This window comes from Castor canadensis, chromosome 7 (genome assembly GCF_047511655.1).
Source record: "Castor canadensis chromosome 7, mCasCan1.hap1v2, whole genome shotgun sequence".
Classification (NCBI taxonomy): domain Eukaryota; kingdom Metazoa; phylum Chordata; class Mammalia; order Rodentia; family Castoridae; genus Castor; species Castor canadensis.
Genome location: NC_133392.1, coordinates 22,245,191 through 22,268,311, shown reverse-complemented (window position 1 = coordinate 22,268,311; position 23,121 = coordinate 22,245,191). Strand labels below are relative to the sequence as shown.

General features: G+C 34.4%; 1 protein-coding gene across 1 annotated transcript in view; it reads right to left on the bottom strand.

The window, feature by feature from the left end:
* LOC141424850 (uncharacterized) overlaps nt 1–8,563 on the bottom strand; it is a 60,286-nt gene extending 51,723 nt beyond the window's left edge. The window contains exon 1 of the mRNA XM_074079504.1: nt 8,558–8,563. Within this exon, the coding sequence (XP_073935605.1) occupies nt 8,558–8,563 (6 nt within the window). The remainder of the gene's footprint in view (nt 1–8,557) is intronic.
* Nucleotides 8,564–23,121: the final 14,558 nt, after the last annotated feature.

The window sequence follows — 23,121 nt, the reverse complement described above, 5'->3', positions numbered from 1 at the left end:
GCAATAGGATTCCCAATTTACTAATTTCCTCCTTCTTTCACAATAATAGAAATGTACTTAATAACCTCTTTCTTTCCTTCAAAGAGCCAAAGTGACAATATGCAGATGCTTCAAATTGGCATTGCTTTCTTCCTGTGTAAGCAATGAAGAATCACTGGTAAACCTGATATAAAAAGATAGATAACAGAAAAGCAATCAACACAATTGATAACCACTGCAAAGAACAGCTCAAAGCATCATCTAATAAGGCTAGCCTTCCTACATATATATGGGAAGTATCCCTGCTAACCTTAGGTCTGCATGCTGAAAAGTGAATAAACGCTTCTTAATGTATTCTATTTTTGGTGATTTTTGTTCATTCTACGATTTTTAGCTAAATAGACATTAGGCACACATCATTACTAAAGAACAATTAGAATCCTCCCCAGTCTCACATCAATATGGCATGTTTCACCTCTGAATTTCACGTATTGCCCTTCAATTATAAAATCCAGAAAGAAAATCCAGAGATACCCACAAATAATAAAAGACTCAGCCAATAAGTATTACCTCATCTTGAATAATGTGAAGAAATAAAACACCCATCTGTCAGTAACTAAATGGAAGAGATTTCAGTACAGAGTTTAAGTTTGGGCTAGATACATCCAAGGGTCTTCTTAAAAGTTCTCTACCAATTGGGCTTTCTAAACATGTTCCATTATCAATATCACTTTTATTATCTCTTACATAAAACTTGATAAAAACAAGCTGGATTCCAGAACAGAGCCACCATTTTCTTTTCTAGCATGTGTCCTTTAGCTTAAATTTCCATTTATTCAACTGCCAAATAAAGATTATACCTTTGGGGCTGCAGGTTTGTTCATTTCTTTAAAAGTGGTAGGAGTCAAAACAAGCAACATTTTATAAAGTATTTTAAAAATGATGAGGATTTGGGGAATATGCATGACCATACCTGTGAAATTCCCAAACTAGAAAGGATTTGGGAATCCAATGTTACAATTCAAGAATAGTAAAGAGGAGAACACTGTAGCTTAGAATGTTTGTGTGACTATCTCTGGCAGAGTCAGGAGTAAATTTCAGACTGGTTCTTGGGCCTAAGCATTTTTACCATACCAACAGTAGCCCACATCCTTAAGCACAATCAAATCCTTTGTCTTTTATCCTCTACTGGGGTACAACAACAGTAAGAGGTTTACTTAACCATTCATTGGAATGGCTGGGTTCAGATTTATGTCCAAAATCTGACTTGTCTTTCTGATTTTTCTGATTTCTCTCCTCTAGGAAATGGAAGCACATCAACATTTCCCCAACCTACTGATTAATATGAATTGAAGCTTTCCTATTTGTTTTCCTTCCTATGTCATGTTTAATGAATAAAAGGTGTGTTTAGCATATTTCAAGGGCTAAGTATATTAAACATTTATGAAATAAGAGATTGCTATCAGCCTCATAAAAACCATGACAAAAGCAGTGAATTTTTACTATGTTGTTATCTCTTTAATATCAGTAATTTCAAACATAGTGACCACTGAAAAAAATATGTTGCAATGTCAAAAATAACACAGGGAAAAATATGAGATATCTTCTGATACTTACATTTTATAATGTGACACTATTCTTTTTAAAATTTTTATTAGCATAAATTAATTGTACAAAGGGATTTCATTGTGATATTTACAACTTGTATATAATGTACTATGGTTAAATTCATCCCATCTATATTACTCTATCTTAACATTCCTCAACACTGATCTTAACTTCTATATTAATTTAATGCCAAGAGACAATTATACTTAATTATTTCTATAGTTTACAAATACATTTCCTTTTGGACTTTTTTGGTGGTACTGAGTTTGAACTCAGGGCCTTGTGCTTACTAGACAGGGCATCTACTGCTTGAGCCATGCTTCTACTCTATTTCCTATTTTTGAAAGAAGATTCTGTTTCCATTGTTTAAATGCCAACTAGCTTGTTTACTCATTTGAGGTTTAGACATCCTCCTCACAATCAGGACATAGAAGGAAGGTTTACTGTTTTTGTGAAGTATAACATTTGGAAAATAAGTTAATTTACATTTGTTTCTTAGAGTACATTCAAGTTTTCATATTGGGTCATTATTTTTGTCAAAGGCAGTAAATTATGCCTATAATGAATATAGAGATTTAGCATCTAAGTTTGGACCCAATTTGTCATGAGTGAAACTTTCCATTTCTTTCTTTTATTGTTTTCCTTTCTAAACCATGAATTGGCAAACTTATGTGGTTCTATTCTGTATGGTTATTTTTAATTATCAAAATAAAATAAATACCAATACCAACCATATCCTGTCAAGAAGTAAGATACAAGAGTAAATAAAACAGTAATATTTTTGCTGTCACATTGCTTATAGTCCAGTCAGGAAGTATCAACAGCAAACTAGTAAACTGATGACACAACAAGATGATGCATATAATGAAAAACAGGGTTTGGGTGTGAAAAAGGAAAAGTGGTAGTCCAGGTATGCTTCTGGGGGTAGATGTTGTGTAAGCTGAAATAAGAACAATGGGAAAAGAAAAATCATTTCAGGATGTAGAAAGAGCAAAGAAACAAGTTTTAGATCTAGAAAAGAAAGGAGAACAAGGCAGCATACAGAGTTAAAATGGGCAAAAGGACATGACACAATAGTAGAAATATATTCAGGGGACAATTTTCTTGGTTCTTTACAGGCTAAGAAAAGGAGATGAATCCTACCTGGAAAAAAATGAAGTTTGGTAGTAGGTTTAATCTTAAGTATATAAAAAGTAATACATGGATTAGCTAGGAATTGAGCCATTATAATTATATATTTAAATATTACAGAATTACTACAGTCTAGTTCATCATTTTGAGCCAGGCCTGTAAATGAAAGTTTGGAACAAGTTCCTGACTTTAAAGAACTTATAACTTAGTTGAAATATTACATTGTAAAAATCATGGTGCAGGTGACTAAGAGATGAATGGATAGAAAGAGAAGACCTGCTGTAACATGGAAAGTTTACTGGAGGAAGTAGTCCTCTGCTGATTTTTGAACATGAAATAGGTAAGGGGTATTGAGAACATGGCATCTCGTTTGATTAATAGTACAGAATTATAAAACATCATGAGGTGACAGGGCAAAATTTATTACCACTGATTACAAGGTGAAAAACATTAATTATATACTTCTCCTGCTTATATTCTTCTACTCATCTCCTCAACCCCCAGCCTTTACTTCCACATATTCCTGTGTGTCCACTTATTTAGTGGGAGCAGTTAATAGAGACTGAACCAAGGGCTTTGTGCATGCTAGGTGTTGAGCTTGAGCTGTGTTTTCACCCTTTTGCTTGTTTTTGAGAAAGAATATTGTTACCTTTTTTCCTAGGCAGGGTTTGAACTGACAATCCTCATGCCTCTGCCAACCAAGTAGCTGGAATTATAGGTATGAGCTACCACAGCCAGCTTAAACTTATTCTTATAGATTTAGTTCAAATATTTCCTCATTCTTCCATGAAATATTATCAGATGCCCATAGGGAGAAATTTAATACCTCTCTTAAGTATGCAATGAGCCATCATCAAATATTAGGTTCTTTTTATGTAGGATCAATGTTCAATGTATTTTTATTACTGTTATAATACCCAATATGGTAACCTAATATAGTTACCAAAGCAATGTATTAAATTAATCTGTTAGCAGAATCATTTCTAAGTTCATTAACAATTCTAGCTTCTAAAATTGATTTCTCTAGGTTAGGCTCAGTCTCATAAATGGTTCCCAAACTAACTAGACTATTTGGGGTGCACTATTTTCATTGATCTTTTTTCAGTTCCCTCTGTGGTAGCCCTATTTATTCTTTTGGCTACTGTATTCCGATAGCAAAAATATTAGACATGAAGTAGATCTCAAAATCATCTTTTTTACTCGTCTGAAAGCTGGCTATTCATTTGTCACTGTTTTGGTCATTTGTTTTGTTTTTATTTCAGGTACAGGACTTAGACTCAAGCCAGCTGTTTGTTAAGCAAGTATCCTACCACTTGAACCACACTTTCCAGTCCTTTTGCTTTTAGGTTGTTTTTTAGATAGGGTCTCAATATTTTGCCTGGAATGGCCTTAGACCATGATCTTCTTATCTTTGTTACTGAAGTATCTGGGATTACAGCATACACCATCATGTCCTTTTCTTTTTTGAGATAGGATCTTGCTAACTTTTGCTTGGGCAGCCCTCATACCAAAATCCATAATCCTTCTATCTCCATCTTCCAAGTAACTTGAATTATAGGTTTTGTGCCACCATGCCCAGTTTAAATCACTTTTGTTTGCTTTAAAACTATCTATGTCTACACTGCACCCTTCACAAATTCTCATTTAATTGGTCTTAACATAGATCTTGATACTCTTCAGATGATTCTAACATCAAACCATGACTTCAAACTACTGAGTTGAATTATATTATGCAAAATTTATATACAAATCAAGTGTATATGTTTCTCTTCTTGATATGCGATGCATACATCTCACTTTGGGTAGTTGGAATTGGTATATGTCTCCATGTTTCTCACCCCATATTGTATAGCCCTCTTCATTTCTGCAGGAAGAACCTGTGGATATGATAAGTTATGTTATATTTGGTAAATGATGATGGAATAGTACTCCCATGATCATTTGACATCATGTAAGACTTTCTTGCAGCACACTGAGTAGAATGGTGATGGGAAGGAAACAAATAGCTTTCTGTAACTCTCAAGAATAGCCATGAGGCTAGAGATTGAAGTTATAGGACCTCGGTAATACAGCTGTCAGGCAATGAGTTTTGCCAACAATTTTTGAACTAGAAAAGAATCTTGAGGCTCAAAGGAGAATTGAATGTCTGACCAACACATTGATTTCATTCTGCTGTTATGTTGAGTATCTAGTTAAACTGACTTGGACTACTGATCCACAGAAATTGAAAGGTAATAAATGGGTGTTTAAAACATAAAGTTTGTGATAATTTGTTAGTCAATGCTAAAAAGCTAACAAACTGTTAAATAAGTAATCAATACATTTATTTCCCAATTTAAAAACATTTAATGGGAAATTACTACTGCTAAATAGTATAATAGGCAATGGGAATAAAAGTCAAACATATCCCCATACCCCCATGGAAATAAGAAAAGCTTTCTATGGAAGTAATTTACCTGACTAAACAATAATCACCCTCTTAACTTCTGAGAATATTGTCATCCATTTGTTAAGTAGGAAATGAGAAGACATATATATATTCCAGCTCAGGAAGAGAAATTAGTTTTTTGTTCTATTTTGGTCTTTAATAAATTAGACAATGCCCACCAACTTTGGTAATGGTAGAGCTATACCTAATCTACTAATTTAAATGTTAATATATTCCAGAAATACCTTCACTGCTATATTTATAAATAATATTTTACCAGCTATGTAAACATCCTTTAGCTCAGTTGAGTTAACATTTAAAATGAACTATTGTAATTTGTAAAACATTTTATCCTTATTCTTAAGCCATTTCATTAGTAAGTAGCATAACTCAAAATAATGAGATTTTTTTAGTAAGTATCAATTCCATAATAAATGTGGTAAACAAGTGTTTTTCCCTGAATAAGCTTGTTTAATTTCCTCTCATTGTCATTATGTATATATGACAATAGATTGACCACTATGCAAACATTAGCATTAACATAGGTAAAGTACCCACCTTAATTTTTGATATAAAACAATAAATTGTAGCTCTAGTTATTTTATCATTATAGTGTACAACATACCTGAGTTGAAGGACAATATTATGTACTTTAATGTACATGAAATTAAAACATACTCCTACTTATTACTTCATTCTCAAAGTAAAATTCTCCTTCCAATTATACTCAGATGCTAAATTCAAGCTAAGAAAAATAAACTCTGACTTTCCTCACTTTATTTCTTTCCCCTACCATGTGGATTCTGGTGTTCTGTCTGTAGAATACATGGTGCTCTCTGTGTTGAGTAAACTTGGCCTATAAAATTAATTACAAGATTCCAATCTTTGCCTCAAAAATAAAACTCACACATGGTATGTAGCCTTTATCTCACTCAATAACATCAGGACTCTTATTCCCACTGATGTGCTTGATAGATTGTACATTGTGATACTTCCAAGTAGAAAAGACATGAGCTCTGTGTATACTTCTGTCACTTTTTTCAGGCACCTTTCATATGAAATGTATGAGTAGTGATATAGAGAAGACAAAGGGCTAAATTGACAAGCAGAAAAGATTAGCTTAGGGTTTTAAGCTGTGGTAAATAAATCAACCCACTTTAGCCTTCTATAAAGACTGGGATCAGGGTAAGAAGCAAAATACAGCTAGAAATTCTTGCCCAGAAGAGTTTCTGAAGGTAAAATCTTAGAAGTATATGTTTAATATTAAATTTATGCACCACTGTCTATTACATTCAACCTAAATAACTCTACCAGTCAACGGAGCTAAAATCCATCTGCTTACAATATTCAGAGAAATTAAACTGTCAGTCTTCATTTCTCTTGTTGGCTATACCAACATATCCTATTTTTACCTAAAAGTCTTATTTGAATTTAAAATCATCTTCATGGCTTCAGGGTACTTAGTTTAAGATTGCTGTCTTCTCATAAGGTTCAGGATACTGGATTCCAACCCTTCAATAAAAATGAGAGATAACTGCATCAAAATATTAAAAAAAAAAAAAAGAAGAAGAAGAAGAGGACTGAGAACTGAGGCCCAGGATTACAGCTATCAGCTGAGGAGAATGATTCTTCTTTTGCTGTCCATTTACACTGCTTCCCCTCATTCTCCATCACTTCAAACCCTCAGTGTATTTTTACTTCCTACCTTACCTTGCAATGTTCTTTAAACCATAATAATTCCTTTCTATCAAGTACAAAAGCTGCTAGTCGTTCAATAAATCATGGGAACCAGTTCAATAAATTATTAGTTGAAGCAGAATTTTCAAAGTGAGTTCTGAACCAGCAGCATTAGCAAATTTGAGAAATTTCTTAGAGTTGCTAATTATGAGGCAACAGCCCAGATATATTGACATTGAAGCTGAGGGTGGGGCACATAGCTCTGTAGTCAAGGAACAAATCTTCTGAGTGATTTAGATGCATAGTCAATTTGTTGGGCCCAATCTGATAAAACAACTAGACTCGGCATTTACTGGACAACTACTCTTTTTAAAGAGAGCATTTTTAAGTTCAAAATAATACTGTTTTGGTACATCAAGATTGTTCATGTTTCCATGTCCGAAATGCTTATCAGGTATGCCTTGGATACAATGAGAAGCTATAAAAATGTTGCATCTATTTGAACCTCAAGAATTTCAAATTATATAGTAAAACTAAGCAAACATTATGTTCTGTGGAAGCATGTTTTCTTGTTGTTTAAAAGTAAGGCCTTTGTGGTAAAATGTTTTCAGGGTAAAGTTCTGTTGAAACCAGGTCATTGAACAAGCATTTCTTAGCCAGTTTCTAATTGATTAAAAATCTTAAATTTCTCATATATAACATGTGGATTGCTGAGATAATCTCAAGAAGTTGGTGCTGGCTTTTTAGATACGACAACAAATACACGATCCATGAAAGAATTGGTAAGTTGGATTTCATCAAAATTAAAAATGTCTGCTCTGAAAAAAAAAAAAAAAAAAGAAAATGTCTGCTCTGCAAATGACCCCTGATAAGAGAATGAAAAAAAGTATGAGGTGAGAACTAAATTAGATGCTATCTTAAGGTGCTCTGTATAAGTATGGGTATAGCTTAAATTTGTTAACAATAATTAGTAGTTTCTGTCTCTTTATTTTCCTCTTATGAACTTTTTATTTTATTTTTGACCTAGCATTAATAATACAAGGGGATTTCGTTGTGATAATTCCATACTTGTGTGCAGTGTACTTGTAACAAGTTCAATCCCTCCATTTAAATTCTCATTCCTTAACTCCCTCCTCCCCTCTTTTAAAGTGTTTATTGAGTCTCATTGTGCTTTTCATATGTATATATGTAGCATACTTTGATCCTCTTCACCCCACAGTATCACTTTCTTCCTCCATCCTCCTACTGAGTCCCCCATTTACCTTCATGTGCCATTATTACTATGATCTTTGCTGTCATCATCATTGTTTTAGAGCTAGGTTATACATTTGATATTTGGCCTTTTGAGCTTGGCTTATCATGCTCACCACAATGGTCTCCAGTTCCATTCATTTTCCTTCAAAGGACATAATTTCATTTTTCTTTATGGTTGGTTTTAATATGTATATATCATATTTTCTTTATCCATTCATAGGATTTGGGGCACCTCAGCTCATCAACTGATTCCACAGTTTGGCTATTGTGAATAGAACTTCAATGAACATAGGTATGAAGTTATCTCTATTATATATTAATTTATTAATATATAATAAATTTATTAATTATTAATATATGATATATATTATATATTAATATAAATTTATTAATATATAATAAAGTTATTAATTATTTATTATGGCCAAGAGTGGAATAGTGGGATCATAAAGTAAGACTATTTTCAGTTTTTTGAGTTACCTCCATATCGATTTTTATCCCTTTTTCATATGGTTTTGGGATTTATTTTAATGGGTTAAAATATTTCATAGTAGGTACTTGTTTTGCAGGAAGCTGCTAAGAAAGATTTCTTAATATTTAACCTACAATATCTAATCCATGTCCTTTATTAACTGAGGGCCACTTGTTCAGAGTTGATTAGAATAACGGCATATAGGTTATATTTTACTTGAATTTCAGTAGGATTCCTTTATTATGTCCATGAGGAACTATGTTGGGGTATTTCTAGTAGTGGTTTTCCTTTTCTCCTGTGGAAGTTATTGGATTACATCCCAGAACATGTAATTGGTTAGGAAACTTTTGAATCATAATTTATTATAGTCAAAGCTATCTCAGTGTGTGTGTTCAAATCTGGTAGTCTCAGATTCCTTCATAGGGGAAACTAGTTTATTAAACCATCAGTCAATACAGCAGACATCTAGTTTTGCAAACAAATATGTTTGTCCTCCATAGACACAGGAAAAGTATGAAGCCAGGAGGGAGACACTGGAACTGAATTTTAATGTAAAATTGTCAGTAAGCCTAAGTGTTGCCTATTGTTGGAGTCTACATAAGATGTGTACATGGCTTCTCAATTACCGTAAGTGATTAACCACCAAGAAGACTCTTGCATTTACTATGTGAGAGAAAGAAAACTGGCCTCCAGTCAGTGTTGTTAATGTGGCTAACTTGGAAGAATTCTAGTTAGGTCAGCCCAAGCTGCATTAGTGACCCCCCAAAATATTTCAATTAAGCATACAACCTTTAAAACAAAGCAATGGTTCATTAAATCTCTTGATCAAACAAAACAAAACAATTCCAGACATTTACTTGCAGCTTCAAAACAACTATGTAGCCCTATATATAAATCTAGTAGATGCCGTCCCTAATAAAATATATGTGAATTATCAAAACAGCTGGAACTGAGCTATAAACAACAGGCAAGAGCCTACTCTTATTTGTCTGCTTCAGAGAGGGCTTTATAAATCTGAACTACTGAACTCCTTGTTAAATAAATGTTATTTACATATTATTTTACAACAGTCCAATTTTGGCCCAGTGGTGGTAATATATTAAACATTATTGTTTATAAATTGCCTGCCCTCTATTACTTTAACCCTGGCTTAGTTAACATATGATCTGATTTCAGAAAGGTTGCTTTCTTTTCCTTTAGAATTTGAGAGTAAGTGTAAGGAGATTAATTGCTAAACTAGACTACATTCAAAGACCAGTTTGTCCATGTTATAAAATATATTAAGGCTAAAGTCATGACTTAAGAGTAAAACTCCAGGTTAAAAATGGTAAATTTTCATTTCAATTGTGTCTGTTATTTTTGTAATAATATTTCTTTGACAGAGCTGTTTCCATCTTGCTGCTATAAAATTATAGAATTTCTCATTAACAAAAATGGAAGTCTAGATATTGTGAAAACTCTAATATCCAACTTCAAACTGCTCATTGAGAAAAGAAAATTAACAAAGGAAACAAAGGATTGTGAAGAAACAAAGGATTTAAAAGCTTAGATGGAAAACATTTACCCACAATCAATTTCCCCACAGAAAGAGCATTCAGAGGTATGAGATTCAGCATCCTTTCAAAGTCCCAGTAGGGGAAGAACCGTAGAGGTAAAGAAATGGGGTACAAGTCAGACCCTACAATTGTCATGTAGCCTGGACCAGCCAATGTGATTTCCTAGCTCCACCTTTTGCTGATGTAAAATGTGGACAGAGGACTAGAATATCTCTCTGTGCTTCTAAAGCAAATCCTCTGATAAGTTAGTGTCTGAACCCAGGTACTAACTAAAAATTCTGTATCAATACATTTCTATATTTTTAAAATTTTACCTCTTAAAATTCAAGCATATCTTTCACTGAACTTTAAAATCTGTGTTTGTTGTAATGTAGAACAAGTTTTTAATGTATGCAGTCTTCTAAAGTAAGATAAATCCTCCTGGAATCTGAGCATTTTAGGCATTGATTTTTAGTAAATTTAAGTATACCACCTCATGACTTCATGAGTTCTGCATCCCATTCTCAAAAGCAAGGAGATAAAAGCAAGGAGGTTTTTTTTCACACCCATAATGAAATTTTTAATATAATTTTGAAGATTATTTGGTATTTTCCCTGAATTTAATAGAATTTTCTTTTTTTTCCTGCTTTATGATTTTCTGAAATTTTCCTTTTGATTACTAAATTTAGAAAACCACAAACTTAATGTAATTTTAGTAAACCCTTCAATCAATTAAGCATCATTTAATTATTGACAGGATTCATTGGTTCCACGCTACCTTATATCTGAAAGAATCAAATCAATTTAAATATAAAATGTTGGAGAAAATTAGTGTCCTTTCTCTAAAATTTTAAATAATGTCAAAATATTTTGTTAGTATTCACAGCAGTTACCCCAGTTGCTTTTATTTGTTTTTTTAAATAGAGACTGGTTTGTGCTATAAAGCCCAGGCTAGTTTCAGACTCACTATGTAGCACAGATTGACCTTGAACTCATAATCTTCCTGCCACAGCCTCCTCAGGAGGGGTTACAGAAATTTGCCACCATGCCTAGTAGTTCCACTTGCTTCTTCTTTTTTATTCTTTTCTTTATTTCTTTTTACTACTGCTGGGCATCAGTTTGCTAGGCACTTGAACCACACCCCCAGTGTCTTTATTCTTTAGATAGAGCTCCTGCTTTTTTCCAGGCTGGTGCTGGACAGGGATCCTCTTACCTCTACCTCCAAAGTAGCTAGGATCCAGCTTGGTTTTCTGAAATAGGGCATTGCTAATTGTTGCCTGGATTGACCTCAAACTATAATCCTCATATCTTTGCTTCCTGAGTACCTGAGGTTACAGGTATGCACCACCATGCCAGTGCCTAGTCACTTGTTTCTTGATCATAAATTACCAAAGTTCTTACAGATAGAATATTTATTTCTTTCTTTTTACTCTTATTTTTACTATCATTATACCACTTATTAGTTTTATAATAATTTGATCTCTTTTGTCATGAACAAACTACTATATTTTGTACTTAAGAAAAATATGTAGGTTACTGAGGGTTAACATATAATAAAAAATCTTTAAGATTATTTGGTAAGAAAGGCACATTTTGTCTACAAATTTCCTGTGAATAATTTATCAACTTTCACCAAGGACCTCTGAAATTGAGTAAAGTCCTGCTTCACTGTTGGGGACTGAAAACAGTCTCTATTGATAGACGTCCTTGGGAGTATACCATGTCATGTCACTGAAAGATAACCAGGGCCTCTAAGTGAGAATGCCATCTCCAATTCTGATAAGAAAGCAGGAAATTCTGTTTTACAAGATAAATTTACCCACACTTTTATTCCCTTCAATGACATATACCAACTTTTCAGTGCTCTCCCAAGAATATGCCTCTTAGTCATTATAGGTCACAATCCATGTCTTGAAATGAGTTTTCCAGTGCTCAAAACCTATCTCTTCAGCAACTTGGCCTCAGGCAAACAACACAAATACTAGAATTTGTTGAAATTAGGATGAATGAAACATCATCTTTGCAACTGATGATTTTTTATGCTCGACAGTCTATGTCATAATAAGTTTACATTGAAAGAAGTCCCAAAAGTTAGTATTTATCCATGCATACTTAACAAATGGACATTGATTTTTTTCTACTGCCAATTGTATTAATATAATATTCATTACTAGACAGAAACCTTTCTTGGCATCACAGACATTATCATTCCAAAATGCACAAAATCTGATCCACTTGAAATCAAGCAGAAACAAGAGATGTTATATCACTCATTGTGGGTCCTCTGACAGCTGAGAATAATGTTTAAATATGATCAAGAATAAAAATTAGTAACCTTATCCTTTTCAAGGTAGAGATTTTAATTTTATACCTGGCTTAAATTAGAATTAAGGGATTTATAATAAAAGTTATCATCAAAATGGGGGGATTATGTCTATTTTCAGGATATAAGAAAGGATAACCTATTACAAATGTTTTAGTAATATGTTAATTAAATTGATTAACATCAAAAGTATAGGTGAAAAAAAGACAAACAAGTGGGATTTGGTTTTTTTTACACAGCAAAAGAAATAATGGGCAGAGTGAGAGGGAAAAATATGACAGAAAATATTTGCAAACCACATATCTACTAAAGGGTTACTTTCCAAAATATGTAAGGAACTCATGCAATGTGATAGTAATAAACAAAACCAAATCCTGATTTTAGACATTTTTAGAAAGAAGTCATACGGGAGGAATATGAACAATAATATACCTAAATAAAGTTCAATGTCACTAGTCATTAAGGAAATGTAAACCAAAATCACAATGAGACACCAATTCATACTTCTTAGATTTGTTGTTATTAAACAAAACAACAAGAGACAAGTGCTCCCAGGGATGTAGAGAAATTGTGCATTGTATATTATTGTGAGAATGCAAAAAGGTTTTTGTGGCTCCTAAAAATTGTAAAAAGAACTAGCATATGACCAAGCAATTCCACTCTCTCTCTCTGCCTCTCTGTCTCTTTGTCTATATATATCTATATTCATATATATAAATAAAAATTATATATGTACACATATATATATAATTGAAGTCAGGATTTCATGAAGTCATTAGTACACATGTATTTATTGCAGCACTATTTACACTAGTGAAGATGTGGAAACAATTTAAATGTCTATTAACAAATGAGTAGATAAAGAACACATGGTATATGCATGAAACAAAATACTATTCGACCTTACAAAGAGCATCCTACAATGTGACAACAGAGATGAATCTTAAGGTCATTATACTTAGTGAAATAAAATAGTTAAGGAAAACAAATACTACAATGTTCTACTTATCCGAACTATTTTAAATAAATAGTTCAACCCAGAATCAAATTGTGAAATAGCATTTGCTATGGGCTAGCAAGAGGGGAAAATGGGAAGTTATTAATCGGTTGACAAAGTTTCAGTCAAGTAGGGCAAATAAGCTGTGGAAATCTGCTGTATGATATGGTACCTACAGTCAACAGTTGTATATCATACATTTTACAATTTTTAAGAGTGTATACATAGTTCATCTCATACAGTGTTCTTAACATAGAATAGATTTTTTAAAAAAAATCTCTGCCCTAGTGATTTAAGAAGAAAAGAAATACTAATTTTAATTAGTACTAGTAGTGATTGTGATTCAAGAACTAAAAAGCAAGGCAGTAAGAGACTAAAGACAAAGTATTTGCTCATTTTTGAAGGAGAGATAAGAGGTTGACATTTCTAGTCCTTTAAGGTGTTGTAGCAGATGCATAGTGAAGGCTGTAAAACATGATTTGGTAGTTTTTATTTTATGAATCAGAGAGAAAGAGAAAGAGAGAGAGAGAGTGTGTATGTCAGCCCTCTTCTTCTTAAGGTCATGATTCTGTAAATTCAACTGCAGCTCCAAAATATTTGGGGAAAAATTGCATTTGTACTGAGCACAAACTCATTTTATTGTCATCATCCCTAACTAATTCACGTACTTATATGTCTGCACTGAACTAGGTACACTACATAATATAAAGATGATTTAAGTCATATAGGAGGATATGCATAAGTTATATGAAAATAGCATGGATTTTATAAGGGATTTGAGCATCCAAAGATCTGTCATCCTGGAACTAATCCCCCAAGGATATTTAGGGGCAAACAGCTTTAGCTATATACAATATAAATGTATTTTTATAAGCATTAAGTATACATTTATAAATGTATAAATTATGTGCAAGTAGACAACATTGGTACGAAAGAAATGAACACTGCATGTAAGCAACATTCAGATCAGTAAACAGAACACTACCAGCACCCAGAGTCCCGCTTGTTCTTTTTTTCCAGTCACTACAACTCTACCATAGGTAACCACTTGAATTGGAATAAATTAGTTGTAACTATTGTTTATTTTTAATAAATATAAGTGGAATGCTAGAAAATATGCTGCTTTATGTTTGGCTTCTTTTAATCAATACTCTTGATGAAATTCAACTCTCTTTTTACCTTTTATTGTAGAGTATTCATTTTCAGTACTGAATAGTTTTTCTTTCAGTAAATATACTCTATTTTAATGATCCACTCGATTTATATGGGTAGTTTCATAGTTTGCCTAAGTTAACTTTAAATGATGTTGGTGTAGACTCTTCATAATACTTCATATTTAAATTTATGTTATTAATAATACCAAACATGCCAAAATGAGCCTTGAAGAAAACTATAGGGAATCTGACAAATGCTACTTGTAACCTCAATTCTCCCTGTTGCTTTTATAGATCTTTGTTTTCATATTTGTTTTAAATTTTTCTAAAATAATTTAGCTCAATGTTTGAGGGAGAATTATAAAATGGGTTAAAATAATCTCAAGTCAATTTCACCAAAAACTACTGGAATCTACTAATTATTTGAAAATGTGCCAAGCCAAGTGGAGAGTACAGAAAAGAACCATTATTCTCTGAACCATATCCCCCAAGGTAAAAGAAATGATGTTAGTAAACTAATGAGTATTTGCTGAACAATTTGTGTGAACATTACTAATGAAACTGAGTTTACCTTTGGGCAATAAAGAGAAGACCATTAATCCTTCATCTTCTGATAGAACTTATTATAAAATAAACTCCTGCAGGGATGAGAGATGCTCTCATAAAGACATTTTCATGTCAAAGACACAGTTCTCACAATGTAACATATAAATGGAAAAAAATACTTTCTGGCAACATGCTTAATTATTTGTAGGATTTTTTTTTTTGCTTCCTGGTGCCTCTAACTGTGAAATGAGCTGTGAAAACATATTTGGCTTAGTATTTTAAGTGCTCATATTTGATAAGATTTCAGCATGTCAGCATGTAGTTAGTTCTCTGTCTTCTATCATTCTTTAGATACACCTGCTAATCTTTTTCCATTATTTTCAAATAGTTCATTACTTTTACCTAGGACCTATTTTGGGGGTGCATTTACACAAAAATAGATGAGAATGTATATGATCTTTTATGGCACTTCCTGTAATATTCAATACTGGTACTCAGTCACTTCTCTTTTCCCATACTAATAAGGTGTCCAGCACATTCAGAGGACAATTCTTGAACTACTGGAAGCTTCTAAGTTCTGCATCTTTCTGCTTATCTGGCTGAGGATTTTGCCTGGTGATGTGGAGCCTGATCAGCAATCTGCAGTGTGGACAAGAATCACAGGACATTTAATTCACTGAGCTAACCTGCAGTCCCACTTCCCAACATCCCAGCAGAATGGAATTCAGTTGCCAACAGTTGTAATTCATCCATCAGTTTGCATAAACTCTTGGCTTTTTCTCCCACACCTTCTTTACCCACTCCCTTTTTCATGCTCTGCTCTCAGATATCATCTCCTAAATAAATCTATCATCTTATCAAAATGTTTTACTCAAAGCCTGCTTGGAGAAAAACTGAATTCAAGCATTTCCTCTCTTACCAACTCAAACTCTTCTAAAACCAGTAAGTAGATACCAAGTTCTAAAACTCCAAGTTAAAGAGCTGTTATGTTATATGTCTACTTATAGAGAAGGGGACTTTCAACAAGATTCTTAACTGAAGCATTTGTCAGAATCTTAAGTAAATTGAGATGATCCCAGAAAAGTTAAAGTTTATTGAAAAGTACTTTCCAAATTTTCTTGATCAAAGGACTCCTTTTGCTGTGTAGTCATCTTCCAAGTGATTCTTTTAGCACAATTTTATAATGATTCTAAAATGTACTTAAAATATTCAAGAAATTCATATCAAGAGGAATTCCAAGGAGGTGAAGATTCTTACAAATAGGACAATGAAAAATCTCCTGTGATTCTGCAGCCAGTTCCTACCAATCAACCATGTTTTTTACTCATAGTAAGTAAGAAACCAACTATAATATGTAGTCTAAGAACTCAAAACTCAGTCGGCTCCTCCCAAACTTTAAAATTCTTTTACTTCATTGTGGGAGGTTGTGTACTGTTGTGAAGATTAAATTGAGAAGGTACTGTCTGAGATCAATACCTGTGTATCAACTATGGCACTTTCTGCTGCACAAAACCAAAAGACCACATAGTTGAAAACCCAAAAAGAATTTACCATCTTATACAAGTACAAAAGCAAAGGTTAAATGGATTCAGGAATGACTCAGAGTGGGGCATGGAAAATATCAAGAACCACATTTTTCCATTTCATTTAGCTCTTTTCTCTTCCGTGTATCTGTTTGGCTCTTGGGCATATAGGATCCTTGTCCCAGGATGTATATAGCAGTTCTGAATTTCATATTTCTTTAGCTTTACCTTCAGCTTGAGAGAGAGAGAGAGAAAGAAAATAGCTTTCACTGAGAATCAAATATCTAGGCTCCACCTTCCATTGGTTAGATTAGATTGAATTCCTAAACTTGAAGCAATAACTGAAACGGGAGCAGGCAAGGATGGTGGGAAGGAAACCAGTGCTTTAAAATATTTTCTGCAAATTAAAATCATCTGCAAAGGTTTGAAAATTATGTGGATATACAGAATTAAGAACCACCATTTCAGATGTGAGCTATAATTCATGCTTCTACAATTCATCTGACTTGGTGGTTCTGTTCAGGGTCCAAGACACTACATTTCTAATAGTTGCCAGGAGATACTCATATACAGTTCACAGTCCACTCTTTGAGAAGTAATCATATCTATTCAGCAGCTATCTTGCAGTAGATAAGCAAGTTCAGTTCTAACCAACATGTAGGTCCTAAGGGTAGAGAAGTTATGGACAGTTAAGGGAAAATTTTAGCTACTTCATCAAAAGAAGGATTAAAGTGATGAAAAATTGATGCCCACTTTTTTAAGCTGAAAAAATTTGGACCCCTTTCTCATTCCTATATGTCCATTTAATCCTCTCTGGGAGCATAAGGGGTGAGGACTCCTTCCAAGACCAGAAAGTGCAGTGACTAACCAGCTTGAGGGTACGAAATAAAACCCAGAGGACAAACAGGCACTTGTGTCTCATGTTTCCTAAAGAAGTAGAGGATATTTTGCAAACTTTCCATTTACCTTTAGATTTCAGGAGTGGTAAATCTCAGTTCCAAGATGAATTTACAAGATACCCACGTCGTATGAAAGCATAATGAATGTCTTTTAAAGTAGATTGATTTGTTCCCTTTCTTAAAAAAAGAAAATAAAAGAGAGCTCAATAATTGTTCTCAAGTCATACAGGTGAAAAAGTGTTAAGTTGTGACATTCTCAAGCCTTTTCAACTTGCAAAGCTTAATCTGTTAACTTTTCCAGAAACCAACTCCACTTCAAGAATAATGTTTGAATAAGATTTTGAACTCATTCACTTTGCATTGCCCTGTATCATCTAAATTGTCCAAATTGTTGCTTATTAAATGTTTATTGAATCAGGGAGATTGGTGAGAGTAATGAAGATATTTAGATTTGGGAATTAGACTTTAAATTCCTCTAATTCACACTCAAGTTGACAATTTATTCAATCTATTTTCACCAAGGTAATAAAAATATGTTTATTTGTGAGGACAGGACAAGCATACTTAAGTACTATTGTGGCTTTCAAATCAAGAGTCAGATAAAAAGGTATAGAAAGTGAATAATATAGAAATACATTGCATCTGTGTAGAAAGATGGCATAACGAAATATACTAAAAGCTGTTGAATAATAAAGGGTAAGGGGGAAAGGGTAAGGGAGAGTAATACAGGAAGTTAATCTGATTAAAGTACAATATATTCATACACTATGGCAAAACTCCTCTGAATATGAATATAAACTTTTAAAAAATGGAGGAGAGAAGGTAAAACAGGTCCTGTTAGGGGGTAGCTACTAGTGAGAGTGGAGAGGGAATGGAGAGGGTGAAGGAGGATGAATATGGCTGATGTACTTTTTGTACTTGTATAAAAATAGAACAATGAAGCTGGCTGCAACTGTTTTAAGGGGGGGGGGAATGAGGGAGAATGATGGTGGGAGTGAACCTAACCAAAGTACATTATAAGCATGTATGGAAATGTCACAAGAAAACACCCCTGTACAACTAATATATGCTACTAAAAATGTTTTTAAAAGAAGATACATTATTGGAACAATTACTTCTGCCTTTTTTTTTTTTTTTTAACCGTTTATTTGGCACTGACCTTAATTTTTTTGGGGAAGAGTATTGGATGGGGATTGAACCCATGGCCTTGCACATAATAAGCACATACTCAACCACTGAGCTACTCTCTACTTAATTTTTTTTTTCTTTTATTATTCATATGTGCATACAAGGCTTGGTTCATTTCTCCCCCCTGCCCCCACCCCCTCCCTTACCACCCACTCCACCCCCTCCCGCTCCCCCCCCCTCAATACCCAGCAGAAACTATTTTCCCCTTATCTCTAATTTTGTTGTAGAGACAGTATAAGCATTAATAGGAAGGAACAAGGGGTTTTGCTAGTTGAGATAAGGATAGCTATACAGGGCATTGACTCACATTGATTTCCTGTGCGTGGGTGTTACCTTCTAGGTTAATTCTTTTTGATCTAACCTTTTCTCTAGTACCTGTTCCCCTTTTCCTATTGGCCTCAGTTGCTTTTAAGGTATCTGCTTTAGTTTCTCTGCATTAAGGGCAACAAATGCTAGCTAGTTTTTTAGGTGTCTTACCTATCCTCACCCCTCCCTTGTGTGCTCTCGCGTTTATCATGTGCTCATAGTCCAATCCCCTTGTTGTGTTTGCCCTTGATCTAATGTCCACATATGAGGGAGAACATACGATTTTTGGTCTTTTGGGCCAGGCTAACCTCACTCAGAATGATGTTCTCCAGTTCCATCCATTATGTTCAGTCCTGGCCGACTGTACAAAGACCTCAGTACCCCTACATATTCACTGAGTAAGAAGTTTTCCTTATCTCTGGCCAGTGGCATTATTTACTTTGAAAAACCTATGGATCCAGGTACATAAGAGTTACGCAGTTCCTGGCAAACGAGTGCTGATGCTGCCCATCCCGGGACACACTTAGAGGACCAGTCACGTGGGAACTGGATGCTTGAGCAACAGCCCTTGAATAGAGAAGCTAGGGCCACAGAGGTTGGCCATTTAATGGCAGAAGAGGGTGGAGGCAAGAGGTACATAAAGTAGTGCAGTTGGAATCCAGGTGGCAGGTCACAGCTAATACCGGAGCAGCAGGAAGCTAAGTGCCAGGCTGGTGGTGGCCTCTGAGGGGCTGGAGCCACTGTTAAACAAGTAGCCATAGCAGCAGGTGGTGGTGAGGCTGTAGGTGAGTCCCGTGGACTGCACAGGATCCTTCTGGCCTCAGCCAGTGGAGTACATGCAGCCTTTGTTGATGACAGGACCGACACCCTGGGCCACCCCATGACCCGTGCAGCCGTCCTCATCATCTTCACAGCACATGTGTGTGCCCTGGTACTTCATAGAGTAGGTCAACTCAAAGAAGACACACTCCTTGGCACCTGTCACGCCTTGGGGAGTAGCCATCATCAGAAACAGCAACCAGTCGAGGATCACAGTGGCCTGGGAACGTGGACGGTGCTCAAGTCAGGCCCGGGGCTTTGTAGACCTCCTGGAAGTGCTGAATTGAATGAGCTCCTGGAACGTCTCCTGTCCCTGGTCCTGGTCTCCAGGGATTAGCATGCAGAGAGTTCTTGGCTACTGATTTTGAGTTCTTGGCTATCAATTTTCTAGTTTTGAGTTATACAATTTTAGAGAATGATTCAATTTGACTTGATCTAGTTCCTTTATGTTTCTGATGAGAAAAATGAAATAATTGGGTGAAAGAATTTGTTGGACCCATATGGTTCCAACAGATTATTTTCATTGGCTTGACTAGATTGAGATAGAAAGTGACATTCCTTCCCAATAGTGTGCTTTTTTATAATTTATTTTGGCAGTACTGGAGTTTGAACTCACAACCTCATGCTTGCTTGGCAGGCTCTACACCACTTGAGCCATTCTGCCAGTCCCTTTCTCAGTAGTTTGTTATCTAAGTTAAAAACTTCAGTTCTGGAGAATGTCCAGAGCAACTAAACATTTGACACAAAGACATTTAAATCCAATGTGAAGGTGGTTCTAAAACCCTTGAAGGAATAATTTTGTTGCACTTGACATCCAGACTTGTGAGCCGCTACTTGCTCGTTAGTTAGTGACCACGGTCAAGAATAAAGAGGTGTAAAAGGAAGAGCTATGGGAAATGCATGCATTTACATCATGAACCAAGGTTAATGGGCTTAGTTATGAAGGCTCAGATGATTGTAATCTCAGTAGTGGTGGTCACACAACCTGAGTTTTGCCACCTGGCAAAATAAATAACACAAAGTGACTATGGAACTTAACAACTGAGACACTGACACATACCTTTCAATTTTTGTAAATGTATATTTATATAAAAAAGAGGGCGATTTCAATATATGTCCTAATGCAACATGCATTTGAATATTGGAAAAATAAAGAGTCTCTGGGTAATATCTGAGAAATACAGACCCTTGAAACAAAAATGATATTCAAAATTAGTAAACTAATAACTGTCAAGGAGGAATAGTATTTATAATGTTGCATCAAATTTTCTGAATTCCATTATTCTAAATATATGCTTTCCAAAGATTATTCTTTAATCATATTTCATGGAAAACATTAAAAGGCATTTACTGTTTGCATGTTTATGGGAGGAATGCCACTAATGTTTTTCAGTGATTTTATATGACTGAATCCTGGAATAGAAAATCAGGAGAATGGGTGTTCATTAAACCTAAATTCTAATAATAAAAATTTTATTTGAAAACTGGATAATTGTTGATCTTATGGACATGGCTTGATTTAATACTAAGGAAGCTATCAATGGATACTAAATGTGGTTGAGGCAACATGCTCCATTCTGCACATTTAACATCTCATGTAAGTCTCATGACAGCTCTGGGAGTCGATGTGACTGCCCTGATTTTATGGATGTGGAAATTGAGGCATACAGTTGTTAAATTATATACTAACCAATCTTGATATGATGTGGATTTGATTCCTTGATTTTTTTGACACACAGAGTCATGCTCTTCTGTTAATCCAGGTCTGTGAGATTTGCTGACTTTATGCACACAAATAAATTGATGGTATATTAATAGGCATTAATAGCAAAGTTAAGTAGCTGTCATGTCACCTTAGTAGTGACACTAAAATCCTAATGACATGGGCATATTTAAGGTGTCAAACGTCCAAAAGCAAAACTTCTTTGAGAAAATTAAGTTCACTGATCTCTATGTAATCATAAAATTATATCATTTTAACTGAAAAAATACTTTTGAAATCTTTTAATTCAACTTTTCTCTCTTTTACAGAGAAGAAAAATGATGTCTGAAGAGATGATATGCTATGCTCAGTATCACAAAAGCAGTGGAGACTAGACCTCAAGATGTCCTAATTATAATCCTAACTCCCTTGCTACTCTTCCACAGTTACTCTGTTAAGCAGACAGTTACAAAATCTGGAAAAAAGGAGAGGAGAACAGGCAGTTCTAAACAGCATTTTCTGACTTTCACTGTTACTTGGGTAAAGGATGTTAATAATATGAGTCAGAAGCATGGCAGCTAAATCTGGGATTTTGAGGGTCAGAGAGAGCCAGAAGGCAAATATCACTGGCACTGGACATGGATGGACTGCTCATTGGTTTCCCTTTTCCTTTAGTCATGGAGCTCATTATTAAATAACAGAATGTGTCATGAGTGTCAGTCTGGAGCCTGACAAAATTGGGGAAAAGCAAAAACCCTGTAGGGATTCCCCACTGTGTAGTAAACATCTCACATTCATAGGGCTGCAATATAAGGCTATCTAGTCTTAAAATTTTAACAGATTCAGTTGTACCATTAAGTACTATAAACAAGCACAATACTTTAGAAATCTCTGTTGTGTTCTCTCTTGGAGAGGAACTAAAGTGGTGATACTACTTCTATTTGTTAGAAGTAGAAATTTCATTCTACAAAGTATCTGTAAGTCCCTGATGCCTGTTATTCCCATAAGCTAAAGTTCCAATGCACCTTAACAGTTGTATCTTTCATATGGCCACAAATAACAGTATGGAGGATTAGACCAGAGTAACGCCAGCTCTCCCTAAGGTGACTTGTCATCAATCTTTGAAGAGGGATACTTCATATCTGGGAATATGATATAATCAAAATTTCTTTATGGGAAGTATAAATAATTTCATGCTCTAATATTTGGCAACAATTAGTATAAGAGAGTATTTCTTTTCACAATGACATTATAGTATGGAAGTTTTAAGGAAATGTAAACAACTTCCATGACAAAACTTAGTAATAAATATAGGTGTATCTCATACTCTTCAGTCTTCTTTCATTATCTTGTTCAACTGCATTTTAACCTCAAGTCTCTCATATTCTAAATATAGCATTAATTAAAAATCTCAAAGATCTAGTTTTTAACCTTAATTGTTTTGGCATTCAAACTTCCTTGAGGTTATTTTTCTATATCTCTCTTCCAAATCCACTCATGATTCATTGCATTTATTCATCAGTACCGACATTAACTGTTTACTTCTCTTCCCTTACAACTATAGTCTCTAATACACAAAT